Source organism: Chiroxiphia lanceolata, chromosome 1 (assembly GCF_009829145.1).
Source record: "Chiroxiphia lanceolata isolate bChiLan1 chromosome 1, bChiLan1.pri, whole genome shotgun sequence".
Taxonomy (NCBI): domain Eukaryota; kingdom Metazoa; phylum Chordata; class Aves; order Passeriformes; family Pipridae; genus Chiroxiphia; species Chiroxiphia lanceolata.
In genome coordinates this window covers 110555925-110575921 of record NC_045637.1, presented here as the reverse complement: position 1 = coordinate 110575921, position 19997 = coordinate 110555925, and the positions used below count along the sequence as shown (strand labels likewise).

Genomic DNA, 19997 nt, shown 5'->3' with positions numbered 1-19997 from the left:
AGACTGTTAGAGACACATTTGACTCCTGATTTTTACATACTGATTACTGTCCAATAATTGAATTATATGTTTAAGGATCAGCAATCTCGTGGGTTTTTTAACATAGATTAGATTAGAACAGACTACCAATGAGCATATTGGTCACAAACCTATGGCACAGAGAAATGTCTGTGAATGGAGAAAGGGTTTTTAGTGGATTCTGCATTCCACATATTTAAGATATTTCTCATTTGTTAGTGGGCTTTGAAATGTTGCCCAGTAAAGGGAAATGTGATTCTACATTAACTTGGACTCATTTTGAAACCAGCTCATTATCTGCTGGTTTTCCTCAGGTGTTCTATAGTGCCTGTATTTTCACTTAAGCTTGTTCCCAGTTTTGCATGCCAGTGTTACACAGCTTTACTGCAGCATCCCATGTCAGGGCATATATGGGGCATCCAGAGAATTAGGAGGTAGGTGTTTAAGCGAAGAAAGGCAAAGCATCTCTATATGGCATGTACCTGCAGACTCTTAGTATCAGAGAGCTCTGAGCAGGCCAGAAGTACGCCTAGACTTAGGTAAGAGATAGCCAAATTTATGGAATATAAGTCCATCAATAAGTGTCTTTTGAGGGTAGTTTGGTTTAATGTCAAACAGAGTCCTGAGCTGAGAATGCAGAGTGTGCTGAGATCAGGGTTGCTCCACACTTGCAGCTTTTCTGTCATTTCTTTCCTAGTATCTGCCAGTGGCCAGAGATAGAGTAAGAGGCTAGGTGAACCCTCTATTTGAACTAGTATGGCTCATGATCCTATTTTTACAAACTAGCAATCACTTACTGCAGCCTGCTTTGTAACACAGCAAGTGATTCCTGCACTTAGGCATACACTGCTGGGACCAGTCCTTGTCATCTCCCTTCAGAAAGGCACTGAGGCTTGATTTAAAGGGGCCAGGGTGGTAGAGGTTTTAGCACCTCCTTCAATAACCAGGATTAGATGAGCTTGTTATGAGTTTTGGTCTTTCTTCCATTCATAAAGTATATGTATGTTTTCAGTATAAAACCTACTCTGTTCCCCTCGCCCAACTTCTTGATTGCTGATTTCAGAGGTAAAGGAGACAGAGTAAGCAAATTTGAGGGTTATATATACAGCTGTCTTTTGTAAACAAACAAACACAACTTTGTTTTCTCTCCGCTAACCTTAATTTATTATTTCATGTATATTGCTCCATGCTGGAATTTAAAAACCCAAACCAGAGCAGTGCATTTCTCAGTGAATGGCTGGAAGGATGTGGGGTTTTTTAGGAAATTCCTTATGTAGTACTGTACTGCTGGTTGAGCTCTCTGAATAATTAACATACTGTAGACTGCAGTGAAGTTACTGGGCTGGCACAGGAAAGTCATGATTTCACTGTGAGGGACACGGACAGTTGTTTTGTTCCTCTTGTGAGAAAGACAGATGATATTTTCACTGGGCTGCACAGTTTTCATTCTGGGGTAGATTCTTTGACCTGAGACAGTCTCTCCTCTACTGTTACTTGGACTTTGCTGACCACAGAGCACTGCTGTAGCCTTTCCTGGAAAGCACCCGCAGAGTCAGTGTGCCATGGCACTTCCACGTGTCACAGTGTAATCCATGTGCAGACTCCTACTGTGGATAATTGGAGGAAGAAATTTTCTGGAACAGCACTTCTTGAATGATAGGTGATCTGCAGAATGCCATGAAGAAAAAAAATAAATAGAATTTCAACTTAAAGCTTGGGAAGGAAATGTTTCAAAGTCTTAACAGTGGCATGCTGGACTAAATGATTAAGAGCTGTTACTCTTGAGGTGTGAACAACTGCCTTTCATAGGCAGGGGATAGATGCAAAACGATCAGGGAAATATAAGTGCCAGCTTGAAATGACATGAGCTTGGCCAAAGTTCAGGGCTTCAGGGTGCTGAACTTTCTCAATATATGTTTTTAGAGTCTGATTTTTAGAGAACTGAGCATTGGCGGCATATTCATGTGTGTGTTGTTTGTGTGCTATAATAATGATTCATCCTGAAGGGAATGAAGGTGAAGTTGCATTCTTGACCCTGGAAGTATGTTTGATTTCACTGAAACTGAAAGGAACAGAAACCCTTTAATTCAACAATTTACAATGAGCAGTACATTACAAGCTCTAAAACATCAGCCCAAGGAGAAAAGCAGATATTGCTATTGGCAGAGAAATATTTTAAGATGTTGAGTTTGAAGCAATTTTACTCCAAATCTAGTAAATAAAAAGCGACAGGTTAAATCCTAATTGTTTCCTTGGGCACCAGGTTGAGGCCACTTAGTGCTGCAAAATGAAAACAAGGGCCTTGAGCTTCATATTGTGTGTGTCAGTATGGGGAGAGAGCCCATGTTGGGGGGGCCTGTGACAGCCGGCGTGCCTGAGACAGCTTAATCTGTATTAGCTGGAGTTTCCCAACCACTGGTGCATAACATGGCAGTAATGCAAGCCAGAGGGTGATGGATGTGCAGCTCCCCAGGAGGGGCCAAGGTTTCAAGGATGTCAGTCCCACAGCACCAGTCACCTGTCTGTGAGGGAACATCAGGGTTAAAGACAAGAATATTTAATATTTAACTGCAGCATGACTCTGCCTCCAGACCAGCAGTGTGGCTAAGCAGGTCTGCTTTGGAGGCACCCTGTCCACCGCTGTCCCAAATCTGATATGGTTCAGTAGGCAGTCTTCTGGTTCCCACTCCCTCCATCACTTCACTCATGGCTGAGCCTCAAGGCAACTCAAGAAGCCTTGGGGTGCTTTCAAAGAGTGAAAACTAAACATTGATGTTGCTTTTCCACTAACAGTTTCCACTAACATCTAATATTTCTTCAGTTTGTTGTGGTTGTGTTTTGGAGTGTCCAATAGAGCAGCAGTTCTGATCTGTGGATAGTCCTGTATTTCAGAGGTGGGTTTGTTTGACTTTTTAAATTTTCTTTACTTAATTTTTAAAAATTGTCACATCCGCAAAAGTAAAAAGGCCCAATAATTGTAAAGCAGCTCCATTCCTGAGTGAAATGAGCGAATTGCTGAATGCAGATCTCGAGTGACTGGAGGTTGGATGTTACACTAGGTCCTCTGCGCAGCAGGAGAAGCACAGGATGGCCATTGAGGGGCTAGAAGAGTTTACTGGCCTAACTGTTGGCACAAAGTTATTGAAGATGCATTAACATAGATTTGAAAAGCTGAAAAAGGAAGCTTCATTTTCCAGTGCAAGTCAGCAGCAAGGAAACTCCTAGTGATTATATGTTCACTCTGACAAATAATGTAAGTTTGGATTTCAGGAAGCACCTCCAGACTTACAGAAAGACTGCAGCTCAGTAAGTGACAAGTTCACCTTGTGGAGGAAAACTTTTCACAGAGTTCATGGAAAAATGGCAAACGGAAAAATATTTTTATTATAAAATGCTTCCTTGTAGTCCAGCTTGCTTACGAATTAACAGCAAGAATGAATATTAAGTTTGTAATACCTTTTTGAGAAAATTTCTTGAAGAAGCTTCATATTGCCTTTAGAATAAGTAAAACCTCACAACGTTTTAGAACAGAAAAGAATTAAATTGGTAAATTAGTCACCAAAGAACCTTCTGTGTTTTGAGTAGTGAGTACTTGTGTGAGTGATGTTTTTCATGTGATCTTCTTGTGGCAATCACTAATAATGAGAGAGATGGTACATGTTGCCACTCCACGGCACAGCTGGTGTATTTTTTTCATCAGGAAAATATTAAAACTTTACTATTTGGGTGCTGCAGGTGCAAAATGTACTGAAAACAACTTGTAAAGATTTTAATGGACTTATTCTCTCTTATAGTGCTGTTTGATTAAGACAAACACATTGCTTCATTATAAAAAGGACAGAGACTTTTTCATACTCATTCAGATTTTAATGTTATTAAATCAAAAGTGTCTGCCTAGCTTTCACACTTGCTAGTAAGGCAGAATCTTAAAATCACAGTATTCTCCTCTGCCAAAAGCACATCAAAATGTAACTCAACTCCATAGCAATATTATGTAACATAAATAATGTCCTTAGTATTTAAAGCTACTATTTAGCAATAAAGACATAACAGTTTTTGTGGTACAGAAAGAGCAAGAAATGGCTTTAACCAGTCCTGCTTCTTTAAAATGCAGACAACTAATATCCCTAAAGTGTGAACTTTTCTTTCACAGAGAGAACTTGCACACTTTCTATTAGAATTAATAAGGGAAAGGTTTCATTCCAACAATTTAATGCTAGCGCTGTCATAGTCTTTCATTATTCTGGACTCGTGGACCGCTTTTGCAGAAAACAGCTTTAAAATATAGGTCAACATTAAAGGATTTTGAAATAAGGCAAAAGCACTCTTATTTCTCTTTTGAGTGGGTCCTTTATTTTAATACCTATAAGAGAAGTTCTCTCTTCTCCAAATCCTTTCTCCCTAGGAGGAATCAGCAGGGACATTGTGACTTATTTGAAAGTTAAGAGGCTGAAAAGCTTTAGAGGAGGCATTGTAATCTGTTATAAAACATGTACAGGCCAGAGGCATAGATTTGGAGTTGTTGGTATCTCTCCAACACATAGGAGAGAAGCATGACATGATTAGGTTACTCATGAAGTGTTAATCTTGCAGCAGTGAGGAAATCTAAAAAATAAAATCCCAATCCTCATGTTTACACCAGATTAACTAGTACAAAGAGGCAAGCATCTCCGTTCATTGTTGCTTTGAGATGTATAATCTCTATCCTTTTGAATCTTCTGAAGTTCACATACAGAAAATGTAATTATTACAAATACAAAACCTGTTTTAGTTGCAAAACACTCTTATTTCATAAAAAAACCAGTGCTGCTAGCATTCTGTTTTTACAGAAACAGTATTGATCAAACCCAGAACAAGATGGTGACACAGGAAAAAAGATGATGAAGCAAGCTTGCAATGAGTCCCATCTTTTGTTTTTCCCAAGCTGCCAGGTCAGCATTTGTAACTGGCTATCTTAACTTGCATGGGGTGTACAAAGATAGGTGACTCTGCTTTTTTTACCTTGTCACTCAGTCTGAATATTAAGAACTGGGTCTACTTGGCTTCCAAGATTACAAGTTTAGCGTTTTGAGCTAGTGAAACTGAGGTTACTCAGTAAACATGCTAAGGTAGTTGGTAGGGATCTTGAAAGCCCTAAAGCAATGTGTTTGAGGGCTCCCAGTGCTCTGAGTCCACCAATGGTGATGGTGCTGTGAAACTGTTTTGTGAATCACATGGAGAAAGCTGCATTCACTGGGCAGAAGAGCATCCTTTCTGGTCAATAACTCTTGCTAAGCCACTTCCAACCCAGTTGTGCAGTTTTATCCATCATAATGATTGTTACTCTGCTATTGACTGAACTCTTGTACTCTCAGCACCTGTAGAAACTCAGTGGACAAAAGTGAATCAAATTCAGCAAGCAGAAAGTATAGCATTCTGATGCACTTTCCATGAGAGCAAGTGGTTCCTGCCCACAAAGAAGGCAGATTCTCAAAATGCCAAAGAATTGCAGGTTTGAGAGAGAAATTTGCGTCCATTCAGATTCATCACTGTGCCAGCAGCTGAGCCCTGGGTCAGTGGGTCAGGTCTTGGGCAAGCATCTTAACAGATTTCTTGGTGACAGTATTATAGGAATTCAGAAATTCTGTACTTCACAGACAAACTAAGGCATTGCTTGTGCTCTGGACACTTGTGTTTCATCAGATGTCCATCATCTGTGCACCATGTGTAAAGACATTTTCCATTAAAAAAAGTATTTTTTCTCTTGTCACATGTTAGTTATATTTGTAGAATGGTGAATATCGAAACCAATCAGCCTCCTGGGAGCCATAGTTAGGCTTGGGATATTACTGTGCAAATAGATAGTAAAGGACTAATATTCTTACATTATCTGTAAATACCTCTCCTGCATCTACTTGCTGGCACGGGATACAGAAAAAATAGGCTTCTCTTTCATTATGTGCTTTTTCTTCACATGACTTAAGTAGAGCAACTAATGTAACTTTAAGGGTTCGCAGTTTGAATACGATAGGCGTCATTGATTTTTATTTTTAATTTCCCACTGCTAGTGTTTGCTACTAAACACTTTCCAGTGGTGACAGAAAAGTGGACTATATCATGATGTTCTGCTTTCTGTGAAGTGGATGTTCCTTTTTTATCAGTATACTGAAACTTAAAACATGTGGATTTGGACTGGAAACACATAGTTGAAACCCCAGGCTCAGAATATTTGTTTCTTACCAATTATCTCCTGAGAGTCGGTGCTGAGTAAGAACTACATTGCTAGTCTGTAAATATGTGAGGTTTTATTTGCTTATGAAATGGTGTGTGTTAAACAAAAATTGTGCATTGTCGCTTGCCTTGCACATTATAAAGAAAACTGCAGAGTCCCTGAAGGAGAATCTAAAGGTTACAGGAGGACTGTCATTTTATTTGGTTTTTCACACATAGCCTCAGCTTTAAAAAGTGGAGTTAAATCATCTGAATATGTTCAGGTCTGGAAGTGCTGAGAGTTCAGCACTCCTGATAGTAACATCATTTCTTTAGGAGTTCCTATATTGACACTGGATACTAACATTAGCATTTTGTTCTCTAAAATCTTGGTGCTAAAAATAAGTCAGCTTTAATTTATAGGCAGAACCCTAGAATCCCCCTCTCCAGTGACACCCTCAGTAGGAAACGTAAAGGTCCACTGTGGGTTGCCCTGCAGTCACCTGTGGTTGTTGTTGCCTGGGAATATGGCACAGATTCTCTCCACACTCTGCTGAAGTAACAGGTGAAGCAAGTTGTCACATGCCACATTGAAAAGAATACAGAGCTTGCCAGTATCTCATGGCTTTATAAAAGTATCAGAACTCTGGGGAGAAATCCATCAGGATGAATTATCGACGTCAGTGATGCTTCTGGTTGAAAGTGAGAAAGCAAAGTGCAGTTGTGCCATTCTTTGCTCATTCTGCTTTGAGGTCCTCTGGTTAGGCTTTTTCTACTCTACGGATTTCCCCAAATAAAAACAGTGATGTATTTTTATGTAAATGTTATTTTTTTTGTGGTGCATTAATGGGCTGGTGTTCTTACAGTATCTGTAAATCTGTTTGAATATAGGCTATTTTTAAAACCTTCCTGTGCTGTTCAAAGTCTTGTTTGTATTTTTCAAGAGGCTGTAGTGTTGGCATTATAATGTAAAAGGGGAGGCCACCTCTTCTGGTAGAACCAAAACCAAATAAAACTTTGGGTAATGTGAAGAAAATATTTACTTATGAATTACATTGTGGGGGTTTTTTTGCCTCAATATACCAAACACTTGCAAACTACAAACAAGAAAGAAGTATTCAGAAATTAATATGTTTATGCTGTGAGGTCTAAAAGATCCTCTTTCTTTTTTTTTTTTATATTTATTTTTGTAGAATCATTCTAAATATGTAGGTTATTTTTCTGTTTTAGGCTCCTAAGGACCCAGTCTCTGGATTGGTACTATAATAATGTCAAAAGCCGCTTTAAGTGTTTTGGAAGTGCCAAAGTCCTGAAGAACCTGTACAAGAAGCACAGACTGGAGAGCGGAGTTTGTCCTGATACAATAGGTAAGAACAGCTGTGTTGATTTCTTACAAGATTTATTCTAATATACTTTAACATACAAGTTGAGACAAAGGAAATTCTGAGATCATTTCAACAGAGCTTTTTTTTAAGGCAATTTTTTTTCTTTGCAAAAGAAATGCCTCAGTGGAGGAAAAAAAAAAAAGTGAAGTGTCTAGAGAGCTGTTTAAGAAATCAAAGAATGTTTTATCTTAATTATGTCACTGATACAGAACTGTCTGTAAAGTAAATTGCAGTTTGTATTCTAGCTTGAGTCTCAAAATTTTTCAGTCCTGAGTAGTCAATGAATGAGAAAATAATTTTGCATGCAGCATTTGATCTTAGAGCATATTTCTGTGGTGCTTGAAACAAAATTTTGTTAACATGGGATCCATTCAGTATCCAAGTTGACCAAAACTTAGATTCCCTCACTTAGAGTTTTGCATGTTTAAGGATCTGAAACTGGCCACACCTTTTTTTTTTTAATCCATATTTGTAAATAGTTAAAAGCTACTGATAAAGTATTGGCATCATCCTTTTAAATGAAGACACAATTCTCCCTTAACTATGGTGTTCTAATGCCTCACCCCATAAGAAGAGTATAAAATGGAGATATAAAATGGGTTGGAAGAAGTGGAGTTTGGTGTCATACTGGTAACTTCAGCAAATTATTCAAAACACAGCTAGCTGAATATTTGACATTTCATTGGATTTATTGGATCAGATACTTCACTAATGTAATTCTTTTAACATCTGTACAAAAACTGGTAATTTTTCTATGTCTTTGCTTTTTTCTGAAATTACTGAGGATGGTAAGTAGACTCTCTATACCTGAGTGGAAATTTCAGGTATTTCATATGAAAATTGACATAAAATCTTCTAGGAAGAAGTGACCTATGCATTAAATTGTGATTTATTAGTCTTTTTTCTCTCTCGGTATCAAATCCATTTTTCTTGAGAAGTTTCCTTAACAATGGAGAACAAATACTTATGAAACAAGCAAATCTGTGTCACTGAGGGAAGAAGTGGGATAATGGAAGTAAAAACTGTGGCAACGGATGCTTCAGAACTTTCTTATGATGTGTTGCCATTACTTAAGCCATAGTTTCACTTGTTCCTTGAAGGGAAGTGTGAACGGTGCAGTGATAAGTTGCAGTGGCACGTGCACTCTCTGTGAGACCTTTCTAAGGAAGGCCTTTGAGTCTAAATGTCATTGCTAACTTTCTGCTACTCTCTGTGTGAATGTAAGGTAAACCTTTTGTTCTCTTTGAAGATAAATACTAGTATAAGTGTCTTATTTATACAGCATTGCCCTTTAAAATGTAGAATCTATTTCAACCCCAAATGTCATAGTGAAGGCAAACTCCCTGTACTCAACTTCCACCATGTGAGTTTTATGCCTACTAACCTCTTCCTTTCTCTTTTACTGTAGTAATAGTTTTTAGCTTCTTCCTCTCTCTTTTACTGTAGTAATAGTTTTCTCAATCCAAAATGAATGAGAGGTCCTTGATATAAAAGCAATCATGTTTTGTACAAAAGCTGCTGCAGTCATGATTTATACAACAGCTAGGAGGAATTTTCCGTTTATGCCTCATTGTTTGCGCTGCCACCATATCCTGAGTGAATATTCTAATCTAATAATGCCTCTGCTGTTAATGGGTACATCTAATACTAAAGCAAAATTCTGTCTTTCTTTTTAGCTGAAGGGAGTTTGTTTGAAGGAAGCATTGAGAATGAAGGAAGCATTTGTGGCAGTGACTCTACATTCTACCAACAGACAGAAGGTATGCTGCTAAAAACTCGTTTGATTAAACACAGGCCTTACACTTTGAATTACTGGACAAGTAGCTTAGAGCACTGGTAAGTCTTGTTCACAGATCCAAAAATACTTTGGCTAAAACATTCAGCAGGATACTAAAAGTCTTTTGCCTACGATGCTGGGATATTTTGCTTCAGTATTTACGCTGATACGCGCCTGTTCTAGTGTGATTTTCTTAATGTTCATTTTTTGTTACTTCTCTTCCAAAAATACTGTGTTTTCTTGTGTTTAAGATTTACATTTAGGAAGAAACATGGAGATTGAGACAACTTTATCTGTCTTAAGTTGTTTATTTTACTGTGCATAAATACGGATTGAGGAAATGAACTTTTTCATGAACAATTTAAGATTTTAATATATGTCCAGAATATGTCTGAATTTTGGAGCTCATTATGCAAAATGTGCATATATAAAGAACGTGATGGTTTTATCTTATTCTTCATCTAGGACACAGCATGATGGATACCCTTGCTGTGGCTTTACGTGTTGCGGAGGAAGCAGTGGAAGAAGCTATTTCTAAGGCAGAGACCTACAGTGACAGCCTGGTAACACTCTCAAACAAAATGTATTAATTTAAATAGGACAATTATGTTTCTTTTGATTTGGGTAGTGGTACAAAACCAAGTAGATACAAAAGAAAACATAAAGAAGTAGTGGCTATCTCATGCTATACCTAAAGATTTGGGCATGGGTTTTATGTACTGGTATCCAAGATGCATGTTACATTTCAGAAGGTGACATGCAATTTAAGTGCCTGGAATTTTTTCCCACAGTGCCAGTAGGGTGTATTACCCCTTTCCCAATCTATACAACTTCTGTGGAAAGGCTGGTTTTATGTGATTTTAGCAAATACAGATATCCATTTTCATGCAGGACAAGCAGAATGAAGCGTGTTACTTGCAGGAGCACAAGGAGGACCTCATAGAAGAACTGGCCACAACCATTGTGCAGAAGGTATGGGATGCTTTTTTTCCTTAGCTTGTTTAATAGCCAAAACACAATGCTTTAGTCTGGTGAGCTCAAACTCCACTAACAGCAAAAAGGATGATACCAATATAGAAAGTAAAGTAAATGACAAGTTGGAACTTCAACTATGGCAGTATGGGCTTAGTCAGCTACATCTGACAGAGAGATCAATTTATAAATAAGATTAATCCAGTGCCTAATCCGATGCCCTACACCCTCAGAGCTGAGAGGTACCACTCCCTGAGGTCTGTGATATCCTATCTTGGCCCCTGCTCAATGGAATTTTACATTTGTACTTCACTTCCCCAAAGGCACAAAGTTTTCCAGTGGCAAGAGGTGTGGCTCTTGATCATACCCTCTGCTGAACCCTGCATCTGCAACACATTCAAAGAAAACATCAACCATTAAAATGGAATTCTGTTAATGATACTTCTAGATACACACACACAAAATCACAGAACCCTTGGTGTGTCAGATTTCTTTGGTTTTTTACATAAAGCTCGTTCTTCTCCCCGAAAAGCTCACAGTTGGCACTGATGCAGAATGGAAGTGGAGGGCTGCAGATGCAGAATGGCAGTTGAGTTTGTCTGGACAGTTTGGAGCAAGGCAAGATGAGCATGAACAGAGTGCTGTTGAGCTCCTGGGGTCAGTAAAGTAACCAGTCTGCTAAGTTAGTCTCCTTCCATATGAAATAAGCTAGTTGCCACATCTGTGTATGGGCTTTGGCATTTAACAGTGTATGTATGACACACCAGAAGAGAAACATGTTGTTTATAAGGCTATTAAAAAAAGCCAAAGAGCAAAATTTTCTCAATGAAAAATAATCTGCCTTCTTTTTTAATAGGGATGTTAGAAGATTAATTCCACTTATTGAGTCTTTCATAGTCATGAGCCTGCCTCAGCCAAGCTCGAATTGCTACCACTTTTGTGAAGAGCTGCCTAATAAGATCTTTTATGCCATATAATAATATTCTGTAGATATTTTATATTTGAGTCAAAGAAAGTTGTGGAATCTGTCAGTGAAGGGAGACAGGTAGTCTCCATGATCTCTGTCTCTTAAGATGGTGTAGATTTTCAAAAACAAAAATAGTGCCTAGACACCTAAGACCTCATTGTTTTCACTAGAAATGTGTCTAGATGCCATGGGAGCATTTGAAATTCCCCTCATATGTAGTATTTTGTGTTTCTTGGCAAAAAGCCTTGTCTGAGAAAATACTTGACACTTAGATGCTGCTAATGTTTAAAGTGTTACTGTAGCAACAAGTTTCCATGTTTATTTAATTCACCTTCATTAATGTTCCCACAGGCCTTGATTTTGATTTATTGTATCAATGCTTATGTGCTCGCAAGCAATATGACTTCAGATGAGAAGAAGTGCATGCAAGTTGTCAGAATCATCCTTTGCCCGAGCTGGAGCAAGAGCAAAGGGAAACTCATATGTTCTTCCTAGGCAGGTTGCCTTGTACACAGGGTTAATGTAGTTTTTCTCCATACAGCTCAGACAGTACTTTCTGAGCTCGTCTTTCCTCTCCCCTCCCACCCCTTGTTCTCCTACCTTACAGATTATAAAGAAGCAGAAAAGCAAAGCTGAGCAGGCCGAGGCCGACTTTGAATGGCCACCATCCAGGAGCAGTGGCCTGGCGTCTGTCGCTGTCTCAGATCAGAGCATGCTGACTTTTCCAGGGAGCCGCAGGGGGTCCTACACGTTATGGGTGAGTGGCACAGCACAACTATTGATGTTTTCTGATGCATAAAACCAGCAGATTGCAGTCATGCATGAGTATACTTCTTGCCTGGAATGGTATGTAGAGACTTGCAGAGAACAGGCATTAAACCTATGGCTGGACAACCTGTTGCCCAGTTGCATGTTTTCCTAGCATCCCACTGGCCATGGAAGTACATCGCAGACATTGTGCTGTGTTGGGGAGTAGTAAGTTTCAGATATGAGAAATCTCACTGCTTGATTTAAATGCTAATAGGACTCAATACCTCAGTGTTTATTTTTCTGAACAGTTTTTCTGCTCACTTAGCTTTTTTTAGATTTTTGCTGAGCGTTATATTTTCTTTCATATAACATTAGATTTCTGTAATATTTCTTTTTCTCTTTAGCAATCTTAAAGAAAACAGCCACCACCCTCAAATAAAAAGTAAACCCAACTCTAGAGCACCATTTATGTCTTACACTAAAGAGTGTTTCCTCCTTTAACTTATTTTGCAGCACAGTGTGTTTAGCTCCCGCTACAAAGCAGAAGAAAATCTGACAAGCTGCATTAGTAACACTTTTAAAAGAGCAGCAAGTAAAAAGAAGTTAAAATAAGCTGTAGGCTTGGACAGGCTGTTTGACAATGGGAGAGGGAAGACAGTGACAGATGAGTTAGTTCCAGTGCATTTTGATACTGTGATTTAAGTGTCCTGCTACTGTGCCAGTAACCACCTCTCCCCCACTGAGCAGAACCACCAGGACTGAACGTGGGCTATGTCTTAGTTCCCAGCTAAGTTTGCTAGCTTACACTCCCAATGAGAATAGATTTATGCCAGAATACCAGAATTGCTGAGATACAGACTTGCATTCTAATCCCCCACCTATTTCCAGGTTGGAGGTGTAATGCTTATAAGATGCTGCTGTTAACCAGGTGATCAGAAGTCAGGGTGACCATGTTTAAGAGCTTTGCTCTGTCACTCCTAGGCCAGTTGCTTGCAGAATATAAGAGCCAGGACAAAGAGTTAATTTTGCATCTGACTCAGGTGAGGTTTCTTTTTTGAGTTTAAGGACAGGAACTAGAGATATATGCTGTTCAAATCCTTGGTCGTTATACCAGAAGCTTGTTGTTCTGCATTTGGAGAGTTAAGCTTGAACTCAATACATTTTGAAATCCTCTTCTAAAGTAACAATTTAGTCCTAAGTTTTTTACCAGAGGGAGGCTCATTGGTTTTAGTAATAGTAGACTTTCTGGAAAATACTGGAGTAGCAGAAATGTCACACTAAGGTGAGCACAGCTTCAACACTTCTGTACCCATCAGTCAGTAGTAGAGATCTAGATGTGTACAGTGCTTTATAAGGACACTCTACCTCTTTACAGAGTTTTTTGTCACATTGTCACCATTTGTTCCAATTGCCTCCCCACAGTGCTTTAAGGAACACAAATGAATTTGGCCATCTGCTGTGATTTCTTTCACCTCTCCCATAAGTTTAGTTTCTGCCTTTTGCTTTGCTAGGGTTGTTTTATTGTTTTCCCTTATTCTTTGAAGTGTATAAGTGTTTATTTTTGCTTTGCTTTGAACAGAGGAGAATTTCGTTAGCATGACAAAACACCCTTGGAAAGGAAGCGTAGCTCCAGTTGTTCCATAGCTAATATAGTTGCAGTTATGTTAGCCAATTAGACTAGCAGAATTAAAGTCACAGAAGCTCTAACAAAGGGCCTGCTGGAAAGCCTTCTGAAAGGCAATTTGTGCAGAGCAAATGCAGAGCAGTTACAGCCTGCTTTATTCTCATCAACCGTGCTGAAACAACCCAGATTCCTTTTCCTGAGTTCGCTTTCCGTTGCACTTTGTTTTCATTCAGCTGCAATTGGGAAGCATGTGTCTGTCAGTAGATTTGCAGGATTAAACTACATCAGTTTCTCCTCTGTATATCATAGGAGAAAAGTTATCTTTTCTGCCAACAGAATCGCAATTATTTTTTTCTTTCCAAAACAAAGCTTAGCTTCTACAGAAGCTGGCAGAGAGGGCTTATGGCCCTATGCCCATTCCAGGCAAAGCTCCTTACTCCCTCCCAGGAACTCTTGAGTCCAAGTCTGTAGCAGCAAATCTTCGTGGGTTCCACTACAATATATGAAGTTTTCTTAGTTCCTAACTGATGATGTTACGTCAACAAAAAAAACCCTAAACTCTTGATTTGTGTACACATCCTGACATTGAGCTGTGTGTGTTGACTTAGTTTGAGCGGAGTGCTGCCTGTAATGGAAAAAACCTTTTAATATTAGTACACACTACAGCTAACAAGGGGTCTGTTGCAACAAATTTATTAGCACAGGTGTTCCTACTGTAACCAAGGGTTTTGTAGACAGACATTGTGGCCACAACAATCCCAAGGGAAGGAGAAAGAAAAAAAAGTGTTCATTTTTTTTCAAAAGCTACCCAAGGTGACTGTTGTTATGTCAGAGTTATGTATGTGAACCTGTTTCCCAATAAGGATTATTTAAGTAGAACTTCCCCTATTTAAGTATTTCTTTGGTACCTGGCAAACACATTAGGAGAAACAGGACAGATTAAATAAAAGGAAGGAAGTAACAATTAACAAAAAGACAGACATGCAGGGGAAAGGGAGGTAAGGATTGCAATATTAAGGTAGTCAGGATTTCATAATTTAAAACTGGAAATTTATGTCAGAGCAAATATTTTTATTTGTCTTCAGTGTAGAAAATAATACATGCAGTTTTGCTCACACAATAAAGCTAGTAACATACAACATAGGGCAGTTGCATGTTATAACACTGGCCTTTACAAACCCATTTTATTGTTGCATTGCATTTTATTACCAAAGTCACTTGCTTTCAGTGTCAGGGGTGCTATAATTCCAGGTATCACCTTGTGGTTATACCTGCCAAGCAATTTTTCTTTTAATGTCAGCTATTTGCATGCAGCTCATGCATATCAGCCAGAAACTTCCACTGGACTCTGGAAGCCCTGCATTACCTCCCTTGCTCATCCATAATCACTTGCTTTGAGATCATCATTAAATATATTAAACTTTCTCCCTGTTCCCCTCCCCCAAATATAGTATTGATTGTTTAACTGCAGTACTATGGTGTGGTAGTGTCTATAGATACTGTCTTTCCCTTTTTTCCTCTTAGATTTCTTTGAGATCCCTTGCCCATGCTAAAAATAGTCATACAAGGCTGAATATTTTATTTCACCATCCCATAAAAAGAGATGGATGGCACCATCTGTTTCTCATTACCAAAAAGCAAAGGCTATACAGTGTTGGGATAGGAGGAGCTTAGAGCAATGGGCAGATGCTCCTCTGCTTTCTCAGTCCAGTTCCCCTCTATACATCACTGCCAATGAGAGAGAAAACGACCAGTTGGCATATTGTATCCCATTTAAACGTTGATGGAGTGCAGGCACCCTGGTGTGTTTTAAGTGCTGTATTAGTGGTCTTTATTTTACAGCTAAAAGATTGCACATATAAACAGAAGCTCATCCATAATTTATAGTATATAAAACAGCTAGGGATATAGGGAAAAGGAGGATTTCATTAAATACACATTATGATGCACCTCAGGGGAAGCAGAAATTTACTGGTTAAGCTAATTATAAGGTCCACAGTGTACTGACTGTTTATTTTTTCTTCTTTATTTTTTCCCCCCATTTGATATGTTTTAAAGAGAAGGAAGGTTCTGCAAGGAGGAGGTTTTGCAGATGCTCAATACCTTGCTAGGTTTGTCTCAAACAAGCACTTGAAGAAAACCATTTTGAGGTGCATTCCTGTTTAGTAGTCATACAACACAGTGGGAGAGTGATTTCAGATGAGGGAGGCATAACATTGTAGGAAGTTGATACCAGCTGACATCAGTTACTACCTGTCAATGACTCTGTCTCAGAAACATCATACTTATGTCTAATTAATAAATGTGTCACATCATAGGGAAGATGGAGCTTTTAGCTTTTATACATGAGCTGCCATCTGAAGTTTGCATGACGTGTATTGCTGGGACCTACTTCCAATGAGGCAGGTGTGCATTCGTCCAGAAGCCCCTCAGCTGGATCTGATGGGTTATTTGCTATCTTGTTTCCTTCCAAAAGAAGCCAGCTGCAGCACCATCTTCTCTGCACAGAATAGGAAAGAACAGTACATTTTGAGTGCTCTAAAAAAAGGGTCTTTTTTATTAATATTTATTATGTGAAAATCCAACTTTCTCTGAGTACTTTCCAGATTGCAGATAACACTGACATCTGCTGACTTCACAGATGACATTGTAATATTGTAATCTCACTGCAAAAGTGATCTGGATTTCAGATTAAGACAGCCCTGCCTGTAGTAATCTGGTTGATTTCCCTCCTTCCACTGCTGCAGAGAGATAGGATACAACTACTTTTGCTGTTCTGATTCAGCAACTACTACTAGTTTTTAAGGCTCAGGTCACTAAATAATCAATGCAAGGCTAAACACAACAGCATTGTCCTTTTAAAGTTGTTTGTATAGTTCGAGTTTGTACTTCATCTTGAGATGTATCTCTAGCATAAGATTACTGATTTTTGGTTTCATAATACTACCCATACACTTGACAAACGTTCAAGAAGACAATTTTGGATGCTAGGTACATGATCAAGCCCATGCAGGCCTACATTTAGCTGCACTACACTTACTCTCAACAAACTAAGACAGGTATTAAGGCAGTATTAAGGGCGTAGGAGAGAGGACAGAGGTGGGTGGTCATTCTATAATGTTATTTTCCAAATAATTTAGATCATATGTTGTTCTCCCAGCTTTATTCCTGGGTATCTCAGAATTTTCAGGTCTAACTTAAAACCAGACCTAGGCTTCCTGACAAGTCTTACTTTATTTTTAGATTAAAGCAGGGTGTATGCTGTCACAGCAAGAAGCAAATAAACAGAGAACACTTAAGATTTCCTTTGTCAGTTGGTTGTTTGAGTAGGAGATATAGCAATTCTCTCTGATGGGTGCGTGCTGTGCTGAGCACAACTTTGTTGATGAGGGTCAGAACAGGACACAAAGGGTTGCATAGGGAACCGAGACACCTAGAGATTAATAAAAAAAGAATAATTGTGTTTAGTGAAGAGTATTCACTTGACAAAAATGGTAAGTTTGTGTGTGAGGCTGCAATTAGACTTCAGACAAAGATGCCAGCTCACCCCCTCCCCTACCCTCCTATATGCACACACTCTCCCAGAGGCATGCACTAGTAGCAAATGCAAATCATACTGTCCTACACCAGAACCAGGGATCTGGCTTTTGCTGTTGCTTAAGTCTTTCTTCCGCAAGTAATGTCTTCAAATAAAGGTTTTATGCAACTGGGAAGTGTTTGGGTTTTGTTTGGGTTTTTTTTTTAAGGAGTTATACAATATTCCAAATTTGGGAGGAGGAAAAAAGAATGGGCCATAGGTGAACATAAGAGGAACAGTAATGGCTAAATGCACAAGGGTACCTTGTAAAGGCACTGCTTGGATTACAGTTGCATTGGTATATCAGCCTCTATTCCACAAACTTCAATAAACTTGTTCACATAAACCCGTTATGTTGATTGAACTGTTATATTTTATGCTCCTAGCACTTTCCTAATTGTTAGCTCTGTAAGTACAATAAAAGGATGTTTATACTCATATTCAGAACCATATGAATCTGTATGAAACCATATGTATGAAACTGAATTTCATACAATATATAATATCCGTTATTATTAGCTTATGAATTCCTTTCAATCAAAGCTGTAGCACTTTCACATGTGAGGCCAGAGGGAGGGGGGAAAGGGCTGTCCCTCAGACACTGTGGGTGTTGGTGTAAGGCTACTTGCATGCCCAGTAGCAATAGGTTTATCGGGGAATAACCTCCTGTCTCTCTCCCTTATAACCCTTCCTTCCGTCTCTGGATCATCAAGGTCAGCCAATCCAAACTGAACCAAAATCAATGTGCACCCAAATGTGGATCTATGTATTTTTATACAGCTGTGTAATTCATCCTGCTGACAGACCCATTCCTGATTAACCAATCATAATTTTTGTACTCTTTTTTAAAGGAACAGTGCTTTTAAGGGGATCAGCTGTCTAAGAGGCAAGGAGAAGGATAGAAATGATCCAGTGCAGCCAGGCTATGTCTGTGTCACTAGTAAACAAAAAGCCAATTTGGGCAGACTGTAGAAGGTTGTATGCTCTAAGGCTTTTGCAGGACAGGGAGCAGTCATCTTTGCTTTCTCCCAGCCTGCTGTTCAAGGATTTTCCCTGATGGCTGTGATATTCCACAAAGGTTTTGGTCAGGACATGAAGAAGGGAGCTTTCTTTCAATTGAGTGTTAAAATCTTCCATTCATCTGCCTCTTCTTGCCCTTTTTCAGAAGGTTGTTAACAGATCCTTTGCCACATACAAGATTAACTAAGGAACAGATGCTTGAAGCCCTTGGTATTTCACTCCCACTGCTAAATGTCTGGACTGCATACATTTGAGCAGAGCGAAAATCACTTCCAGGGATAAATAGGTTGTGGCAGAGTGGCACCACTTGCAAGCTTATACTGACTCCTTCCTGGTGTGGGAGTTTTCTTACCAAAGGATAAGAAGTTGTTGATGCTTAGGGATTGCTACTGTATTTGCTACCAGACTTCCTGCTTCTGTCTGTGCATTGATTATGTTCATAAAGCACAGCTGAGAAGCAGGCAAGGGGTTTTGCTGCACTGCTGTCAGGCATAGCTGCAGAATTTGTGAGTGAGGATGGGAGGGATAAGATAAGGTTGCATTTAAGTCATCCAAGTTTATGCTGTCAATTCTAGGTTGCTTCCCTGAATAAACAAGGTAGTCCTCAAAGCTCAAATTAACATATACCCCACGGGTCAGAGTTTGCACAGCACAGGATTCGCCTGCCCAAATCCAAAGGTATCCATCCTCAGCCCTGCAAGGGCTCCTGCTGTGGTGACCCTGCAGCTGCCTTGTGGCACCCAGGGTTCTCAGTCCCTCCTGAAGCTGGGAGAGTCTTTGATCTACTCTAAATAACTGCAGAATAATTTACTGTTTTACTAGTTATACCACACTCCAGGCTGGTGTAAGGGTGGAAATAAGGTGAAATAGGAGGGAAGTAAGGAAAAAAAAACATGCGTGATCCAGAATACCTTTTGTAAATCCAATCAGTTGCTTTTGGGACCTGTTTTGAATGAACATTTTGGCTTTTCTGTAGAAGAAAGAGGAATTAGCCATACTCTTTCGTCTTTTGAGGAATGAAATAGTGCAAAATCTTCATGTTGCCTCTCTAAAAAATATGGTTACTTATATAAGGTAGTTTTTCGAGGTAAAGAATCCACAGATTGTCAGCATTAGACTCAATATTCACTAGTGGTTTGTAAAAAGCTTTTCTTTCTTTTGATTATTTGTTTTGTTTTCAATTATCCAATGTTCAGAAGAATGAACTGGTAAATTGTTATAGACAGAAGATGGAATATCTATATTTATTAAGTAATAGAAGATGTGATTACTTTTTATTCACCCCTTCTGTTTTTTAATCTTCAGAAATCTCATTTTCTTTTTTTTTTTTTTTTAATTGAAGGACATTTAGTAAACAGATGACTCATCTTAGTTCTAGCCCAGTAAAAAATGAAGGCTGAGTTCTCTCTATCCAGACATTATAACTATTCAGCAGCAATCCCTGAAGAGGGATTTTAAAAAAGAGAATAATAATGTGTGGAATTTTATTTTGAAACACACATCTTGGAGCAGATGCAAGTAGGCAAGAATTTGTAGGGAACTCATCTAACTCAAGTGTTTGGAAATACCTGCCAATACTGTAACTATATTTTGTGAGCTGTGCTGCAGAGCACAGCACTCCAGCATGCAGCCCATGCCTCCATGGAGTGTGTGCAGTGAGCACAAAAAATGGCCTGCTGGGTTGCAATGCCATCTGCTGATGTACTAATTTACTGCAG

The 19997-nt window shown here is 39.0% G+C and overlaps 1 protein-coding gene across 7 annotated transcripts in view; it reads left to right on the top strand.

Moving 5' to 3' along the window:
• The window catches only part of MYRIP (myosin VIIA and Rab interacting protein), a 210054-nt gene that overhangs the window by 149020 nt on the left and 41037 nt on the right, over positions 1 to 19997 (top strand). For all 7 annotated transcript variants that reach the window (XM_032678771.1, XM_032678753.1, XM_032678725.1 and 4 more), the window contains 5 exons: positions 7438 to 7574; positions 9269 to 9352; positions 9835 to 9932; positions 10261 to 10341; positions 11916 to 12065. In XM_032678771.1, coding sequence (XP_032534662.1) covers positions 7438 to 7574; positions 9269 to 9352; positions 9835 to 9932; positions 10261 to 10341; positions 11916 to 12065 — 550 coding nt within the window. The remainder of the gene's footprint in view (positions 1 to 7437; positions 7575 to 9268; positions 9353 to 9834; positions 9933 to 10260; positions 10342 to 11915; positions 12066 to 19997) is intronic.